Source organism: Staurois parvus, unplaced genomic scaffold (assembly GCF_062004578.1).
Source record: "Staurois parvus isolate SC_StPar_1 unplaced genomic scaffold, SC_StPar_1.0 ptg000132l, whole genome shotgun sequence".
Taxonomy (NCBI): domain Eukaryota; kingdom Metazoa; phylum Chordata; class Amphibia; order Anura; family Ranidae; genus Staurois; species Staurois parvus.
Genome location: NW_028317928.1, coordinates 6,616,674 through 6,631,850, shown reverse-complemented (window position 1 = coordinate 6,631,850; position 15,177 = coordinate 6,616,674). Strand labels below are relative to the sequence as shown.

The 15,177-nt window shown below is 45.9% G+C and overlaps 1 protein-coding gene and 1 long non-coding RNA gene across 2 annotated transcripts in view; one reads left to right on the top strand and one right to left on the bottom strand.

The window, feature by feature from the left end:
• Positions 1 to 492: 492 nt before the first annotated feature.
• Positions 493 to 13,217, bottom strand: LOC149466244 (uncharacterized). The gene is made up of 2 exons (XR_016312163.1): positions 11,965 to 13,217; positions 493 to 2,052 (listed from the first exon to the last, which is right to left on the bottom strand). It is a non-coding gene; the product is annotated as an uncharacterized LOC149466244 (long non-coding RNA).
• The window catches only part of LOC149466243 (mannose-binding protein-like), a 21,506-nt gene continuing 15,330 nt past the window's right edge, over positions 9,002 to 15,177 (top strand). Inside the window, exon 1 of the mRNA XM_089672986.1 lies at positions 9,002 to 9,051. Coding sequence (XP_089529112.1) covers positions 9,049 to 9,051 — 3 coding nt within the window. The 5' untranslated portion in view covers positions 9,002 to 9,048. The remainder of the gene's footprint in view (positions 9,052 to 15,177) is intronic.

The window sequence follows — 15,177 nt, the reverse complement described above, 5'->3', positions numbered from 1 at the left end:
GTGGACATGTACTAGACATCAAAGAAGAACCAAAGAGGCATCCATTTAAATATGTTCCTTCAACTGGCACACTTGGCTTTTGAGTCTTACAAAGCAGATCCAAGAGGAATAAACCACTTGCATGTTATGCACATCAGCATGGTTAGTGGTGCAAATAAATTACTTTTGCTATGAAGATGTAACTATGTTTTATCTCCTCTTTTCTCAGCAATTGCAGCTCTCAAGATGCAAATGAGCAGATTGGATCAACAAGTGAAAGATCTCCAATCCAGACAAGGAAGAGGTTAGTTGGACAACTTGCGTTGCTTTTAGATTGCTCATGTGGCTTGTATTATTGCTTTTGTTGTTAGGCGTGTACGATGACTAGTGTAAGAAAATACAAGTAAATATAATGTAAAGCTTATTAGTGATGTATAGGAACTAGCCCAAACCAACAGATATACTACATGTGGGTGGGTGCAGTGTGGTTCCGCAGCAATAACACACACTCAGTCCAGGAGCAAATAATGTAACTTGTATTGTAGTCAAGGAGGGAAGCCCAGCCTGGGAATGCTCACGGATGACCGCATCGTGTAGCGGAGCAGGTTTCAGCCATACTGACAGCGGCTCTCTGGAGGGACGGAATGCGACCTGGCTGGTCCGAGCCCAAATGGGAAGGTGTCTAAGGAGAGAGGCAGATCCCTAACCTTTCCTTTCCTATCTGGAACCTTTCCCTACCGCTAATATTGCCCCTGACAGACGGGTGACCTATCCCTTATCACAAACCTGGTAATGGAGGCCAATGGGGAGAGGGCTTCCCTTGCGGCTAAGTTCCGGACTCCCCTGAGAGTGGGACAGCGGGAGTCAGGCCCAAAGTTGCACAGGTCGCCTGTAGGAGTGCTGGTTGGTGGTCCACTCAGAAGCACAGCTGGTGCACATAGATGTGTGCAGGCAGGAGGCGCCTGTGCGTGGTATGCAAGCCCCTCCGGGATTTTAGATGTTTACTGGGTAGTCGGTTCAAATCAAGGTCAGGTACCAGGTGGGAATCAGAGCAGACGTAGTCAGATGGGATAGCCAAGGTCATACACAGAGGAGAGAGAGTATCCGTCAGCCAAGCCGAGGTCAGATCAGGGGGTAAAGCAGAGTAAACAGGTCCAGGAGCAAGCCGAGTCGGTAACAGGAAATCATGGGTCAAAATCACAGGAAACAGGAAACAGGGCACGGGGAGCTAGAGATCATTCAGCAACTTGAGAAAGTGATGAGCCTCTTTATAAAGGCTGTCTGGCACCAGACTGAGGCTGATGTGTGCTTCTGCGGCCATGCAGAGTACTGGCAGAAATGCCAGATCTTCCAGAACTTCTGCCGTGGACAGGACCCTGACATCCCTACACTACCCACACGCTGAAAGTGCGCCAAACCCAGGAGCCAGGGTCCTGAATAGACTCTGCCACACCTGAGGTGGCATCCAGAGTCACATAGGCAACCAGCATCCAACCAAATTGCTTCCGAAGTGCCCCAGGAAACCATAGAGGAACCATGTTCCCCTTGACTCCCTCTGCAATGCCGCTTTGGTTGAGCGCTACCTGCACTGGAAAAAGTAGACCGCACCTGCCTACACTCATGTCTCTGAAGGTTCTCGTGTATCCAGGTCACAGTGAGGCTATTAGTTAGTCAATGTTTCTTTGTAACGTTGAATATTTCACTAAAACCAAAGGCCACTCGGATAAGTACTAAACACCTTCAACACTTGCAGAACAAGTCCAGTTCGATCTGATGATAAATTTTGGTTTATGTATGAAGTCTGATGATCCTGTCCTTTTCTCCTGATTTAGTGGAAAAAAAGCGTAGACGGTGGGGCTAGATGTGACGGCGATACCTAGGCTTCCGACAACGATTGGTCCAATTACGCCGGCTTCCCCTCAAAATTTTGCAGAAAAATCAAGTAGTGCTTATCACTCACAATCAGTATGGCCTCCTCGCATTTCTGGGTTCGTTGTGGGACACAAACAGAAGACACTTTCCACCATCCGTCCATTGAGGTCATCTACCACTTCAACGGGGACTGCTACAAACCTAACCATAGACAAAGAATAGAAGATCGTGTTGAAATACAGCAGATTGAAGTGGAAATTGGAACAATTGTTTATTACCAATAAAATGTTTTTTTAGTTGGGTTTTAACCCGAATTAACCACAATATTTGTAATCTGCCTCTTAATCTTTGAAATGCTTTCATTTGTAATTTTTTTTTTTTAAAACTAAATTTAATCATGCAAGGCCATTATTCTGAAATCTTCAGATGATGAATTACTTTTATGCATCTGTACAAAAATTCAAAACTAAAAGAAAAAGTCTCTTGGTTATAAAATAAAAACTGTTCTGTGCATCATACTCGAAGCTTATTTATCTGTTTTTGGTGACTATTTCAGATTTGTGAAATCTTTCAGGTTAGTTTAGTATGTGAATGCGAAGACTAGACTTTAATTAGAGTCCTTGCGTTAACACTTTTCCGACTGCAACATTCCCCCCACACACAGAGCAGACACACAACTCAGGCTAAATTGCCATCTACTGCATTTGTCATCTGACTGGTCTCCTAGGCAAGTGGTCTCCAAACTGCTCCCCTGGGGCCAAATGTGACCCTTTCCTTGCCTTTATCCGGCCCTTGGGGCACTGTTTCTCCCACTGTTATGAGACTTTATTCCTCTCACTGACACCAACTATGGGGTACTATTTGTCTACTGACACCAATGATGGGGTACTATTCATTCCATTGACACCAATGATGGGGTACTATCCTTTCTACTGGCACCAATGATGATGCACTATACCTCCTACTGAAACCAATGATGAGATACTATTCCTTCCACTGACACAGATGATGGGGCACTATTCTTACTGACAGCAATGAAGGGGCACTATTCTTCCTACTGACACCAAATAATGGGGTACTGTTCCTTCCACTGACACCAATGATGAGATACTATTCCTTCCAATGACACCAATGATGAGATACTATTCCTTCCAATGACACCAATGATGGGATACTATTCTTCCTACTGAAACCAATGATGGGGCACTATTCCTTCCACTGACACCAATGATGGGGCACTATTCTTACTGACACCAATGATGAGGCACTATTCCTCCTACTAAAACCAATGATGGGGTAATATTCCTTCCACTGACACAGATGATGGGGCACTAATCTCACTGAAACCAATGATATGGCACTATTTATTCCACTGACACCAATGATGGGGTACTATTCTTTCTACTGACACCAATGATGGGGTACTATTCGTTCTACTGACACCGATGATTGGGTACTATTCTTTCTACTGACACCAACGATGGGGCACTATTCTTCCTGCGGACAACAAATTATGGGGTACTGTTCCTTCCACTGACACCAATGATGGTGTACTATCCTTCCTACTGAAATTAATGATGGGAAACAATTAATTGACACCAATGATGGAGTTGTGTTCTTCCTACTGACACCAATGATGGGGTTCTATTCTTCCTACTGACACCAATGAAGGGGCACTATTCTTCCTACTGACACCAATGAAGGGGCACTATTCTTCCTACTGACACCAATGATGGGGCACTATTCTTCCTACTGACAACAATGATGGGGTGCTATTCTTCCTACTGATACCAATGATGGGGCACTATTCCTACTGGCACCAATCATGATGCACTTTTCTTCCTACTGACACCAATGATGGGGCACTATTCTTCCTACTGACACCAATGATGGGGTACTATCCTTCCTACTGACACCAATGATGGAGCACTATTCTTCTTACACCAATGATGGGGCACCATTCCTTCCACTGACACCAGCAATGGGGTACTATTCCTCTTGCTGCCCCCCACCTCTCACCAAAGTCTGAAGGACAGTAAACTAGTGTTTTGTTTAAAAAGTTTGAAGATCCCTATACTAGGCCATCATACACACACACACACTGGTCCCTGATAACTTAAACACAGAGACACTTATCTGCATGCCATCAGCGGCCACATGATGCAATTTTATAGTGAATAACTATAAATTTATACCGAGCATACAGGCACTAGAAACACAACGCACCAATCTCTACTATTATGAATTCTTAGCTTAGTACACAGAAGACACTTATTCGTTTTACCATTTATTATTTCTAGGCGGAAAGTACATAGAAATGTGTAAAGAGGTAAACATTACAGAAATACAAGAAAAAAAAAGAACATACAAAAAGTTGGCTATTTGCTATGGAATAAAACGGAATTGAAAACTGAAATTCACTTTACAGTTTTGGGCAACATGGTTTATCCTGCTAGTGGGTGCCCACCAAGAGTCACCATCCACCCTGATTAGAACAGGATCTCTACAAATTACCCAGTTTTAATTTTTTCAGGCTACTTAATTTATGGAGGTATGGCTGTGGGATGGAGTGTGACCCTTAGACCAGGGGGTCTCCAAACTTTCTAAACAGAAGGCCGGTTTACTATCCTTCAGACGTTAGGAGGGCCGGAGAGCCCAGTGGGAGTAGAAATTGTCCCAGCATAAATAGGAGTTAAAAAAAATTATGTAGTGCTTGTAGTCAGTGGAAGGAGGAATAGTGTCCAGCCATTGGTGTCAGTGGGAAGAATAGTGCTCCATCATTGGTATTAGTGGCAGGAATATTGTCCCATCATTGGTGTCAGTGGGAGGAGTAGTGCCGTATCATTGGTGTCAGTGGGAGGAATAGTGCCCCATCACCGGTATCAGTGGGAGGAATAGTGCTCCATCATTGGTATTAGTGGGAGGAATAGTGCCCCATCATTGGTGTCAGTGGGAGGAATAGTGCCCCATTATTGGTGTCAGGGGGAAAAATAGTGCCCCATCATTGGAGTCAGGGGGAGGAATAGTGCCCCATTAATGGTGTCAGGGGGAGGAATAGTGCCCCATCATTTATGTCAGTAGGATGAATAGTGCCCCGTCATTGGCATCAGTGGAAGGAATAGTGCCCGATCATTGGTATCAGTGGGAGGAATAGTGCCCCATCATTACTATCAGTGGGAGGAATAGTGCCCCGTCATTGGTATCAGTGGGAGGAATAGTGCCCCATCATTGGTATCAGTGGAGGGAATAGTGTCCCATCATTGGTATCAGAGGAAGGAATAAGTGCTCCATCATTGGTGTCAGTGTAAGCAAAAATGCCCCACAGTTGATGCCAGTAGAATAAATGGTGCCTTGTTGGTGTCAGTGGGAGGAATAGTACCCCGAGGGCCAGATAGAGGCAAGCAAAGGGCCATATTCAGCTAACGGGCTGCCGTTTGGAGACCACTGCCTTAGACAATCAACTCTGGAGGTGTCACCTCACCTGCCATGAGGAGGGATTTGGCCTCCTGAACTGGCCATAGATTATATGGACTAGCTGGTTCTGATAGCTGGAGAATTTTTACATCAGTGCATAAACCCAATAACAACAAGTCTGCACACCACATGGCTGTTGGAGCAGGCCCCGTATAACCATTTTGTTGGTCTCTAGGTGGTTCTGTACAACCAGGATATACAGTTTCACATCTGCACATATCACACAGTCCATACTATTCGAAGGGATACGCTTCATCTCCATGTGACTAATATTTTGGGGTTTTTTTTAGGGAGAAAAAAAGCATACCGTATATACTCGAGTATAAGCCGACCCGAATATAAGCCGAGGTACCTAATTTTACCACAAAAAACTGGGAAAAACTATTGACTCGAGTATAAGCCGAGGGTGGGAAATGAGGCACCTACTAGTCAATAGAAAAAATAAAATAAAATAAAAATAGTGCCCCATCATTGCTGTCAGTGGGAGGAATAGTGCCCCATCATTGGTATCAGTGGGAGGAATAGTGCCCCATCATTGGTGTCAGTGGGAGGAATAGTGCCCCATCATTGGTGTCAGTGGGAGGAATAGTGCCCCATCATTGGTATCACTGGGAGGAATAGTGCCCCATCGTTGGTGTCAGTGGGAGGAATAATGCCCCATCATTAGTATCAGTGGGAGGAATAGTGCCCCATCATTGGTGTCAGTGGGAGGAATAGTGCCCCATCATTGGTATCACTGAGAGGAATAGTGCCCCATCGTTGGTGTCAGTGGGAGGAATAATGCCCCATCATTAGTATCAGTGGGAGGAATAGTGCCCCATCATTGGTGTCAGTCGGAGGAATAGTGCCCCATCGTTGGTGTCAGTGGGAGGAATAATGCCCCATCATTAGTATCAGTGACACCAATGATGCGGCACTATTCCTCCCACTGACACCAATGACACTTGCTGACCCCTGTTGCAGTATGGTGCTGCTGCAGCCAGCATATGTGGTTGCAGCAGCACCTCTGCACTGCACACTTACCGGCTTTTCCCTCACTCGATTTTCACGGGTCCGCTCGACTCCGCCTCCTCGCCCGTGATTGGCTGCCTGTGTACCTTTCCTGAGCTACAGTTCTGGCGGCCAATCACTGGTGAGGAGGCGGAGCCGAGCGGCAGGAGTGAGGGAGTGGCCGGAGTGACGGAAGGAGCAGCGCTTCCTGGATGGATCATAGTGGGAGCCAGATAAGAGACAGCAGCCCTCTGCCCACCCCTGTACGCGCCCCCCTTGACGGAGCCTCGCGCCCCCCCGGGGGACATCTGCAGACATTGACTCGAGTATAAGCCGAGGGGGCCGTTTTTCAGCACAAAAAATGTGCTGAAAAACTCGGCTTATACTCGAGTATATACGGTATTCCTTTTCATCTTAAGAAAATAACAGTTCAGAGCATCAGTGTGTACATACCTCTTCCCTCTAGTTGGGTTTTGCTGCCAAGAGGTCCACCATTATCTACACACAAGTCTACGGGACCTGTCAGGGGGGCCTTAGCAGCTGGGTGTTAGTTCATTCAATCTCCAGCCCAAATTATTTATTTTATTACGTAGGTTTTGTAGAGTTAAAGTGGAACTTCACTCTCTCAATCATGATCTGTTCTTAATCCTTATGCTGCTAGCATTAATCTATGTATAGGGAAGTATATTATATTTACTTGTTTTAAACTTTTATGTTAACATTTCTTCAGTTACTTCCTGGTTTCAAAGGCTAGGGAAATGATGTCATACATCCCAGGAGTCCTCAGGGGAGGGTTTTTAGCTCAGCCAACGCCTGAGATAAGGGCCGATAGATTCCAGGAAGTAAATGCTACATGAATCATCTGCCCTTACTTAAGATGGCCACTGCCAGAAATGCCAGAGGGCGTTTCTCAAAATAATTTCTCAGAAAAAAAAAGCATGGAGACTTGGATGGATGGGGGAGTTTGCTTTGAATATTAACAATGAATTAAATTGAATTTTTGGATTGTGGTACTCAGATGCAGTGCAGTTCCACAACATAGTTTAACAACATACAGACAGCGCCCTCCTAGGTAGCCAGGGGGAGAAAGACTCTGATTGCTAGTTAGGGCTCAATAGCAGCCTTTGTTTGATAGCTACCAGGGGTCATATTGTGGTCAGAGCTCATAGGCTCTGCAGACCAGCCCTCTGGAATTTCCCCCTGGTCTAGATCTTGGAGAAAGGTCTAGAAGCAGTGGGGCGAATCTGAGGAGTGTTTGGCCTGGACTCTTGAAAGACCCTGGCCAATCCCCAACAGGAAGCTTGGAAAGAGGCTGGGGCAACCTTTAAGAGTTTCTAAGCCTGCTCAGCTGCAGGAAAGTTCGGGTGGAAGATGGGGGAGTGAGGCTGAGGTGTAGGAGCCTGGGAGGAGACCCAGGGATGGGGCCTACCTTCTGGAGAGTTGCTGGACAGAAGAAAAGCTAAGAACTTCATCGGCCCCCTGAGAGAGGACCACCTGGCAGCAGGGAAGGAGCAGCTCAGCTCGAAGGCCTGGTAGCAGCAACCGATGCATTTGCAGCACAGGAGAAGGGCTAAGTGAGTACTCCTACACCCCCCGTGCCAGAAAGGGGATAGAAAACATCTGCGTTGGAAACCTGACTTACTCCATAACCGGGACTGTTAACCCTTTCAGTGACAGCCACTGAAACCCCTGTCCAGTGATACCTCCGAGCAGCCAGGTAGAAGAGCTTCTGGGGTCTAGGGTGGTACTACAGGAGATGCTGGCTAGCTCTCCAGAAGAGACTGCTGTAACCACGTCTACATAGGAAGTTATACTCGGTTTCTCAGTTCCCTTGGACATCCTGTACACCCCTAACTCCATCCAAGCTGAAATTCTCTTAAGAAAACCAAGCTCAAGGACTGGTTACTGACTCTAAATGCAAAGTCTGTGTGGAAATGCATGTTGCCTGGGTGTGCAGAACCATAGGGGGGATTCAAATTCCTCAGCAACTCCTAAGGGGGTAGTGCTACATACAGTAGATAAAAAATATTAAATTTATAAATAACCACCTCGTGTTGTATCAAAAGCATAGTTTTAGTATTGTGGTGAAAGAGACAGAAAAACAGGATATTATTTGCTAACATTTTTTTCTTTTTAAACTTGCACTGATTAAAACTGGGACTAAAAACGTATTTTTACTGGTGAATCTGTCCTTTAAAATACAGAAAAAGTATTATAAATTTGGATTGTTAAAATGATTATTGGAAGGCAATGGCACTAAAGAGAAATATATTTCCATACCTGATGCACCATAAAGTGTCAACCACAAATGTGCACATGGGCTGGTCCTCAGGCTATTAGTGCCGCTTGTCCATATGGGTTATAGATATTTGATCATTGCACAATGTAAGTAAATATTGCTTATGATAATAATCCCTGAAATGCAGTTATTATTTACAGAATACATTTTTTTCATGGTACAATACAGTAAATTATCTTATCTATTGATTTCATGGGAACTCTGAAGGTTAACCCATTTATCATCCATCCAACCATCAATGCACATTAAAATTCTCAGGAAAATACGTATTTGAAGATGGAGTTATATTTTATCTATGTTTTGTTTAGTGTGCAAATAAAGATATACTTAGATATTACTAAATTAAATAACGTGTAGTATATATAGATGTACACCTTCAATACTCAACAAAATCTCCCAGTGGTGATACTACGTCTTAGAACATTGTGTCCAAGATGGTGAGTACCATGAGACTATCAAGTGTACCTTGAATCGGGGAATTCATTATATTTCATGAATTCCCCTATTCAAGTGTACCTCATCTGGAATATGCAGTTCAGTTTTGGGCACCAATTCACAAAAAGAACATTGGGGAACTGGAGAAAGTACAGAGAAGGGCAACCAAACTGATAAGAGGCATGGAGGAGCTCAGCTATGAGGAAAGATTAGAGGAACCGAAATTATTCTCTCTTGAGAAGAGGAGATTAATGGGGGATATGATCTCCATGTATAATACATAAGGGGGGATATGATCACCATGTTTAATACATAAGGGGGATATGATCTCCGTGTATAATACATAAGGGGGGATATGATCTCCATGTATAATACATAAAGGGGATATGATCACCATGTATAATACATAAGGGGGGATATGATCTCCGTGTGTAATACATAAAGAGGGATATGATCACCATGTATAATACATAAGGGGGATATGATCTCCATGTATAATACATAAGGGGGGGATATGATCTCCATGTATAATACATAAGGGGGGATATGAGTTCCATGTATAATACATAAGGGGGGGATGTGATCTCCATGTATAATACATAAGGGGGGATATGATCACCATGTATACTACATAAGGGGGGAAATGATCACTATATATAATACATAAGGGGGATATGATCACCATGTATAATACATAATGGGGGGTATGATCTCCATGTATAGTACATAAGAGGGGATATGATCTCCATGTATAGTACATAAGGGGGATATGATCTCCGTGTATAATACATAAGGGGGGATATGATCTCCATGTATAATACATAAGGGGGGATATGATCTCCATGTATAATACATAAGGGGGGATATGATCTCCATGTATAATATATAAGGGGGGATACGATCTCTATGTATAATACATAAGGGGGGATATGATCTCCATGTATAATACATAAGGGGGATATGATCTCCATGTATAATACATAAGGGGGGGATATGATCACCATGTATAATACATAAGGGGGGATATGATCACCATGTATAATACATAAGGGGGATATGATCTCCGTGTATAATACATAAGTGGGATATGATCTCCATGTATAATACATAAGGGGGGATATGATCACCATGTATAATACATAAGGGGGGATATGATCTCCATGTATAATACATAAGGGGGGATATGATCATCATGTATAATACATAAGGGGGATATGATCTCCATGTATAATACATAAGGGGGGATATGATCTCCATGTATAATACATAATGGGGATATGATCACCATGTATAATACATAAGGGGGGATATGATCTCCATGTATAATACATAAGGGGGGATATGATCTCCATGTATAAATACATAAGGGGGGATATGATCTCCGTGTATAATACATAAGGGGGATATGATCACCATGTATAATACATAAGGGGGATATGATCTCCATGTATAATACATAAGGGGGATATGATCTCCATGTATAATACATAAGGGGGGGATATGATCTCCATGTATAATACATAAGGGGGGATATGAGCTCCATGTATAATACATAAGGGGGGATATGATCTCCATGTATAATACATAAGGGGGATATGATCTCCATGTATAATACATAAGGGGGATATGATCTCCATGTATAATACATAAGGGGGGATATGATCACCATGTATAATACATAAGGGAGGATATGATCACCATGTATAATACATAAGGGGGGATATGATCTCCATGTATAATACATAAGAGGGGATATGATCTCCATGTATAATACATAAGGGGGATATGATCTCCATGTATAATACATAAGGGGGGATATGATCACCATGTATAATACATAAGGGAGGATATGATCACCATGTATAATACATAAGGGGGGATATGATCTCCATGTATAATACATAAGAGGGGATATGATCTCCATGTATAATACATAAGGGGGATATGATCTCCATGTATAATACATAAGGGGGATATGATCTCTATGTATAATACATAAGGGGGATATGATCACCATGTATAATACATAAGGGGGGATATGATCTCCATGTATAATACATAAGGGGGGATATGATCTCCATGTATAATACATAAGGGGGATATGATCTCCATGTATAATACATAAGGGGGGATATGATCTCCATGTATAATACATAAGGGGGGATATGATCACCATGTAAAATACATAAGGGGGGATATGATCTCCATGTATAATACATAAGGGGGGATATGATCTCCATGTATAAATACATAAGGGGGGATATGATTTCCGTGTATAATACATAAGGGGGATATGATCACCATGTATAATACATAAGGGGGATATGATCTCCATGTATAATACATAAGGGGGATATGATCTCCATGTATAATACATAAGGGGGGGATATGATCTCCATGTATAATACATAAGGGGGGATATGAGCTCCATGTATAATACATAAGGGGGGATATGATCTCTATGTATAATACATGAGGGGGGATATGATCTCCATGTATAATACATAAGGGGGGATATGATCACCATGTATAATTCATATTATTTCAAAATTAATATGTATACACACATTTGTAACTCGGGATAATATAGGCAAGCAGGTATAGTTACTATCCAAATTTATGGATATGGGTGGAATTTTGAAAACTGGGTAGTTAAGAAATAGTTAGAAAGGATTGACTTATTGTCTGTTTTAAAATTTTCTATGGCGTGGGGAAGTTTTAGAACCTCTATCAGGATTTTACTGTACACCCAGTCCATACTCAAGCAAAGAGTTGACTTTTGGCCACCACACCTAGGAGAGATGCCCAAGAATATCATTCCCTCAACACTACAGAAGACCTCTTTAAGAGATCCAGTGCTCCACACCTTTTTTGTTTCAGGATAATAAAAGGAAAAGGAAATAAGGGGAACGTACCTGTCAAGAGAACCAGAGAGCACACAGACAGATTGCACGGAACCCAACGTGCTTTTATTGGGGAGGTTTTTAGGGCACAGACAAAAGTTCCTTTAGTCCATAGGTTCACACCAGACACAGCAGCACAGTGCAGTTCTCTGGAAGGCAATATGGAACAACAGGGGTATTGTAACCCACAAGGTTAATCCACACAGGAGGCTCCAAACAGGGAAGGGTTAAGTCCAGGCAGGTTCACGGAGAGCAAGGGGTTAAGTCCAGGCAGGGGATAGATTCAGCCAGGCAGATGCACGGGGACAGCAGAAGATTCCTCCACAGTGCAGGGATTCCAGGCAGCTCAGACAGTCCAGGAGATGAGGAGGAGGACGGGGGATGGTTGGATGAGAGAAGCTGGCCCTCAGCACAGCCTTCTCTCACACACACAGCCAGGAGAACACACCGGGGTTTCCTTGCTCTCTCTTAAGTAGAGAGCTCTGTGCCTTGTCGGTAACCGGATACTTCCTGTTGGGTTACCATGGCAACGGGCCCTGTCTCCCAGGTCTCCAGACCTGCCCAGGGAGCCCATGAATTTGTGCATGAGGGGGAAAGGAGGAGGGGCCTGTTTTTGGATTCCTTCAGCAGGAGGCCAGACTGCAAGCCAGGGGGGTGAGGGGCTGCTGAGGGCTGCCTGTATCAGGGACACGGAGGACTAAAAGTCCCAGCATCGACGAGACAGAAGAGTAAGGGGCTGCTGAGGGGTGGGGGGTGGCAGTGAGCAAACCTGGAGGATGGGGAAGGAAGGACCAGCTCCGTGACAACCCCTCCCCCCTCCATTCTACAAGTGCCGCCAGGGGAACCTCAACAGGTTCCCGTAGAGGCACTTGTGGACTGCATTTACTGGGGGACTTGCTGACGGGACAGCCCATCTGCATTGTGGTGCTGGCTTCCCCCGTCAGTATTGGATGGTGAAATTGTAGGGTTGTAAGGCCAGGCTGCATTGTAAGAGGTGACCATTATCCCCGGAGACCCGATTCAGCCAGGTGAGGGGGTTATGGTCCGTGAGGATGGTGAACTCCCGGCCAGCCAAATAGGGTTGAAGTTTCTTCAACGCCCACACTAGCCAGGCACTCCTTCTCTATGGTGGCATAGGCAACCTCCTGGTCTAATAGTTTCCTGGTAAAGAAGGCCACAGGGTGCTCCTCCCCCTCCTCATTTACCTGGCTGAGGACAGCCCCAGCCCATAAGTGGAGGCGTCTGTCTGCACAAGGAACCTTCACTGGTAGCTGGGCGCTGCTAGGAGGGGGTCATGGGAAAGGGCCTCCTTCAGCCGATCAAATGCGGTCAGGCAGGCCGGGGTCCAGGTAACCATCCAAGGCATGGTCTTCTTGGTGAGATCTGTGAGGGGCTTCGCAATCTTGCTGAAATGAGGAACAAATTTGCGGTAATATTTAGCAGTGCCCAGAAATGCCATAACCTGTTTCTTGGGTTGGGGGGTGGGCTCCCCTGGCTGGGGCTGGGTTCTCTAATGGCTTCTATTTTAGCTGGTTCTGGGCGCAGTTTACCCCCTCCCACCCAGTGTCCTAAATATTGCACCTCTGCCATCCCCACCTGGCACTTGTCTGGTCGAATGGTGAGGTTGGCCCCTGCAATTCGGTCCAGCCCACATGCTGGAGGTGGTCTTCCCATGTTTCACTAAAGATGGCGATGTCATCCAGGTAGGCGCAGGCAAAGTCATGACAGCCCCGCAGCAGCTGGTCCACCGTACGCTGGAAGGTGGCAGGAGCATTCTTCATGCCAAAAGGCATGTTGAGAAACTCGAACAGGCCAAAGGGGGTGATGAAGGCAGAGCGCTCCCCACCCTCTGCAGATAAGGGGATTTGCCAGTAGCCCTTGCTCAAGTCCAGAGTAGTGACATAGCGGGCTCCAGCCAGCCGGCTACCGATTGGGACATCCCAGGCCAATAGAAGGCCTGGGCCAATCTCCTTTCGGTCCGTAGCTTTCCCTGATGCCCAACCATGGGAATATCGTGAGCAAGGTGTAGCAGTTGGGTCCGGAATTGTTGGGGAACTATCAGCTGTTTAACCACGGTCTGGGGCCCCCCTTCGGCGTCGGTTTCCACCTATCGGTACAGCAACCCATTTTCCTGCACTATCCTTTCTCCGGTCCCCGGACCAGTTAGCCCTGCTCGGGCCCAGAAGCTTGTCAGGGTAGGGTCGGTGGCTAAGTCCCCTTGAAACTTGTCCCAGTCCCATGTCACCATAGTATTGTTAGCAGTCAGAGTTGAGTCACTCACCGCGGGCAGCGGAGATCCGTCCACATGCTGGGGTGACTCCTTCCTCTCAGCGATTTCCCGGCAGGCCTGACTTCGTGTGACGGCTCCCACAAAATGGTATTGAAGATCGCCCACATCATTTCCAAGAAGCACATCTGCAGGCAGTCCTCCCATTGCACCCACGTTGCAGCGTTTAGGCCCCAAGCCATAGTCCAGATCGACAGTAGCAAGAGCGATGAAGCGTTTGGTGCCCCCTGCTAGTTGAATCACTATCCCAGGGCCAGGCTGTACAGCGTCAGGGTGCACCACTCGGGGGTCCACAATGGTGAGGAAGGCCCCTGAGTCTCAGAAGCCCACCGCCTTTTGTCCATCCACAGTGACCTCTTGCAAGTGCTTTCCTTGGAGGCTCTGGGTAGGGGCCCCCACCGGCTGTAGGCCAAAGACTCCTGGGGGCTGTCCTTGTCCGCAGGAGCGAGATCCCAGTCTGAAGGGGGTGGTGGCAAGTCCTCAGGAGCTTGGTACAGATCCACAGAATTCACTGGACGGGGCAAGCTAGGCCTAAGAGTCTGTTTTTTGGCGGGGCAGCTGGCCTGGTAGTGACCAATCTGTCCACAGCCAAAGCACCGCCTATCTAAGGCCGGTCTTGGGCTCCGTTGTGATGTGGCTGAACGAGGTGGTAGTAAGGGCTGTAGCGCTGGCACTGTTTGTGGGGCCATCCGGCGATGGGGAGGCGTGTAGGGCACCGGTGTAGGATGGGGCATCCTGGCTGCTTGGGGTGCCTAGGCCGCAGGCTTCTTCCATTGCGGGTTAATGAGGAGAGCCTCATCCGCTAAGGCTGCAGCTTCTTCCAGGGTGGCAGGTTTCCGCTCACGCACCCACTGTCGGAGCTCGGGGGGGCACTTGAAAAGGAATTGTTCCTTCAGGATGGTCTGGATGATCTGCTCAGGGGAGGTTGCCTTCTCCCC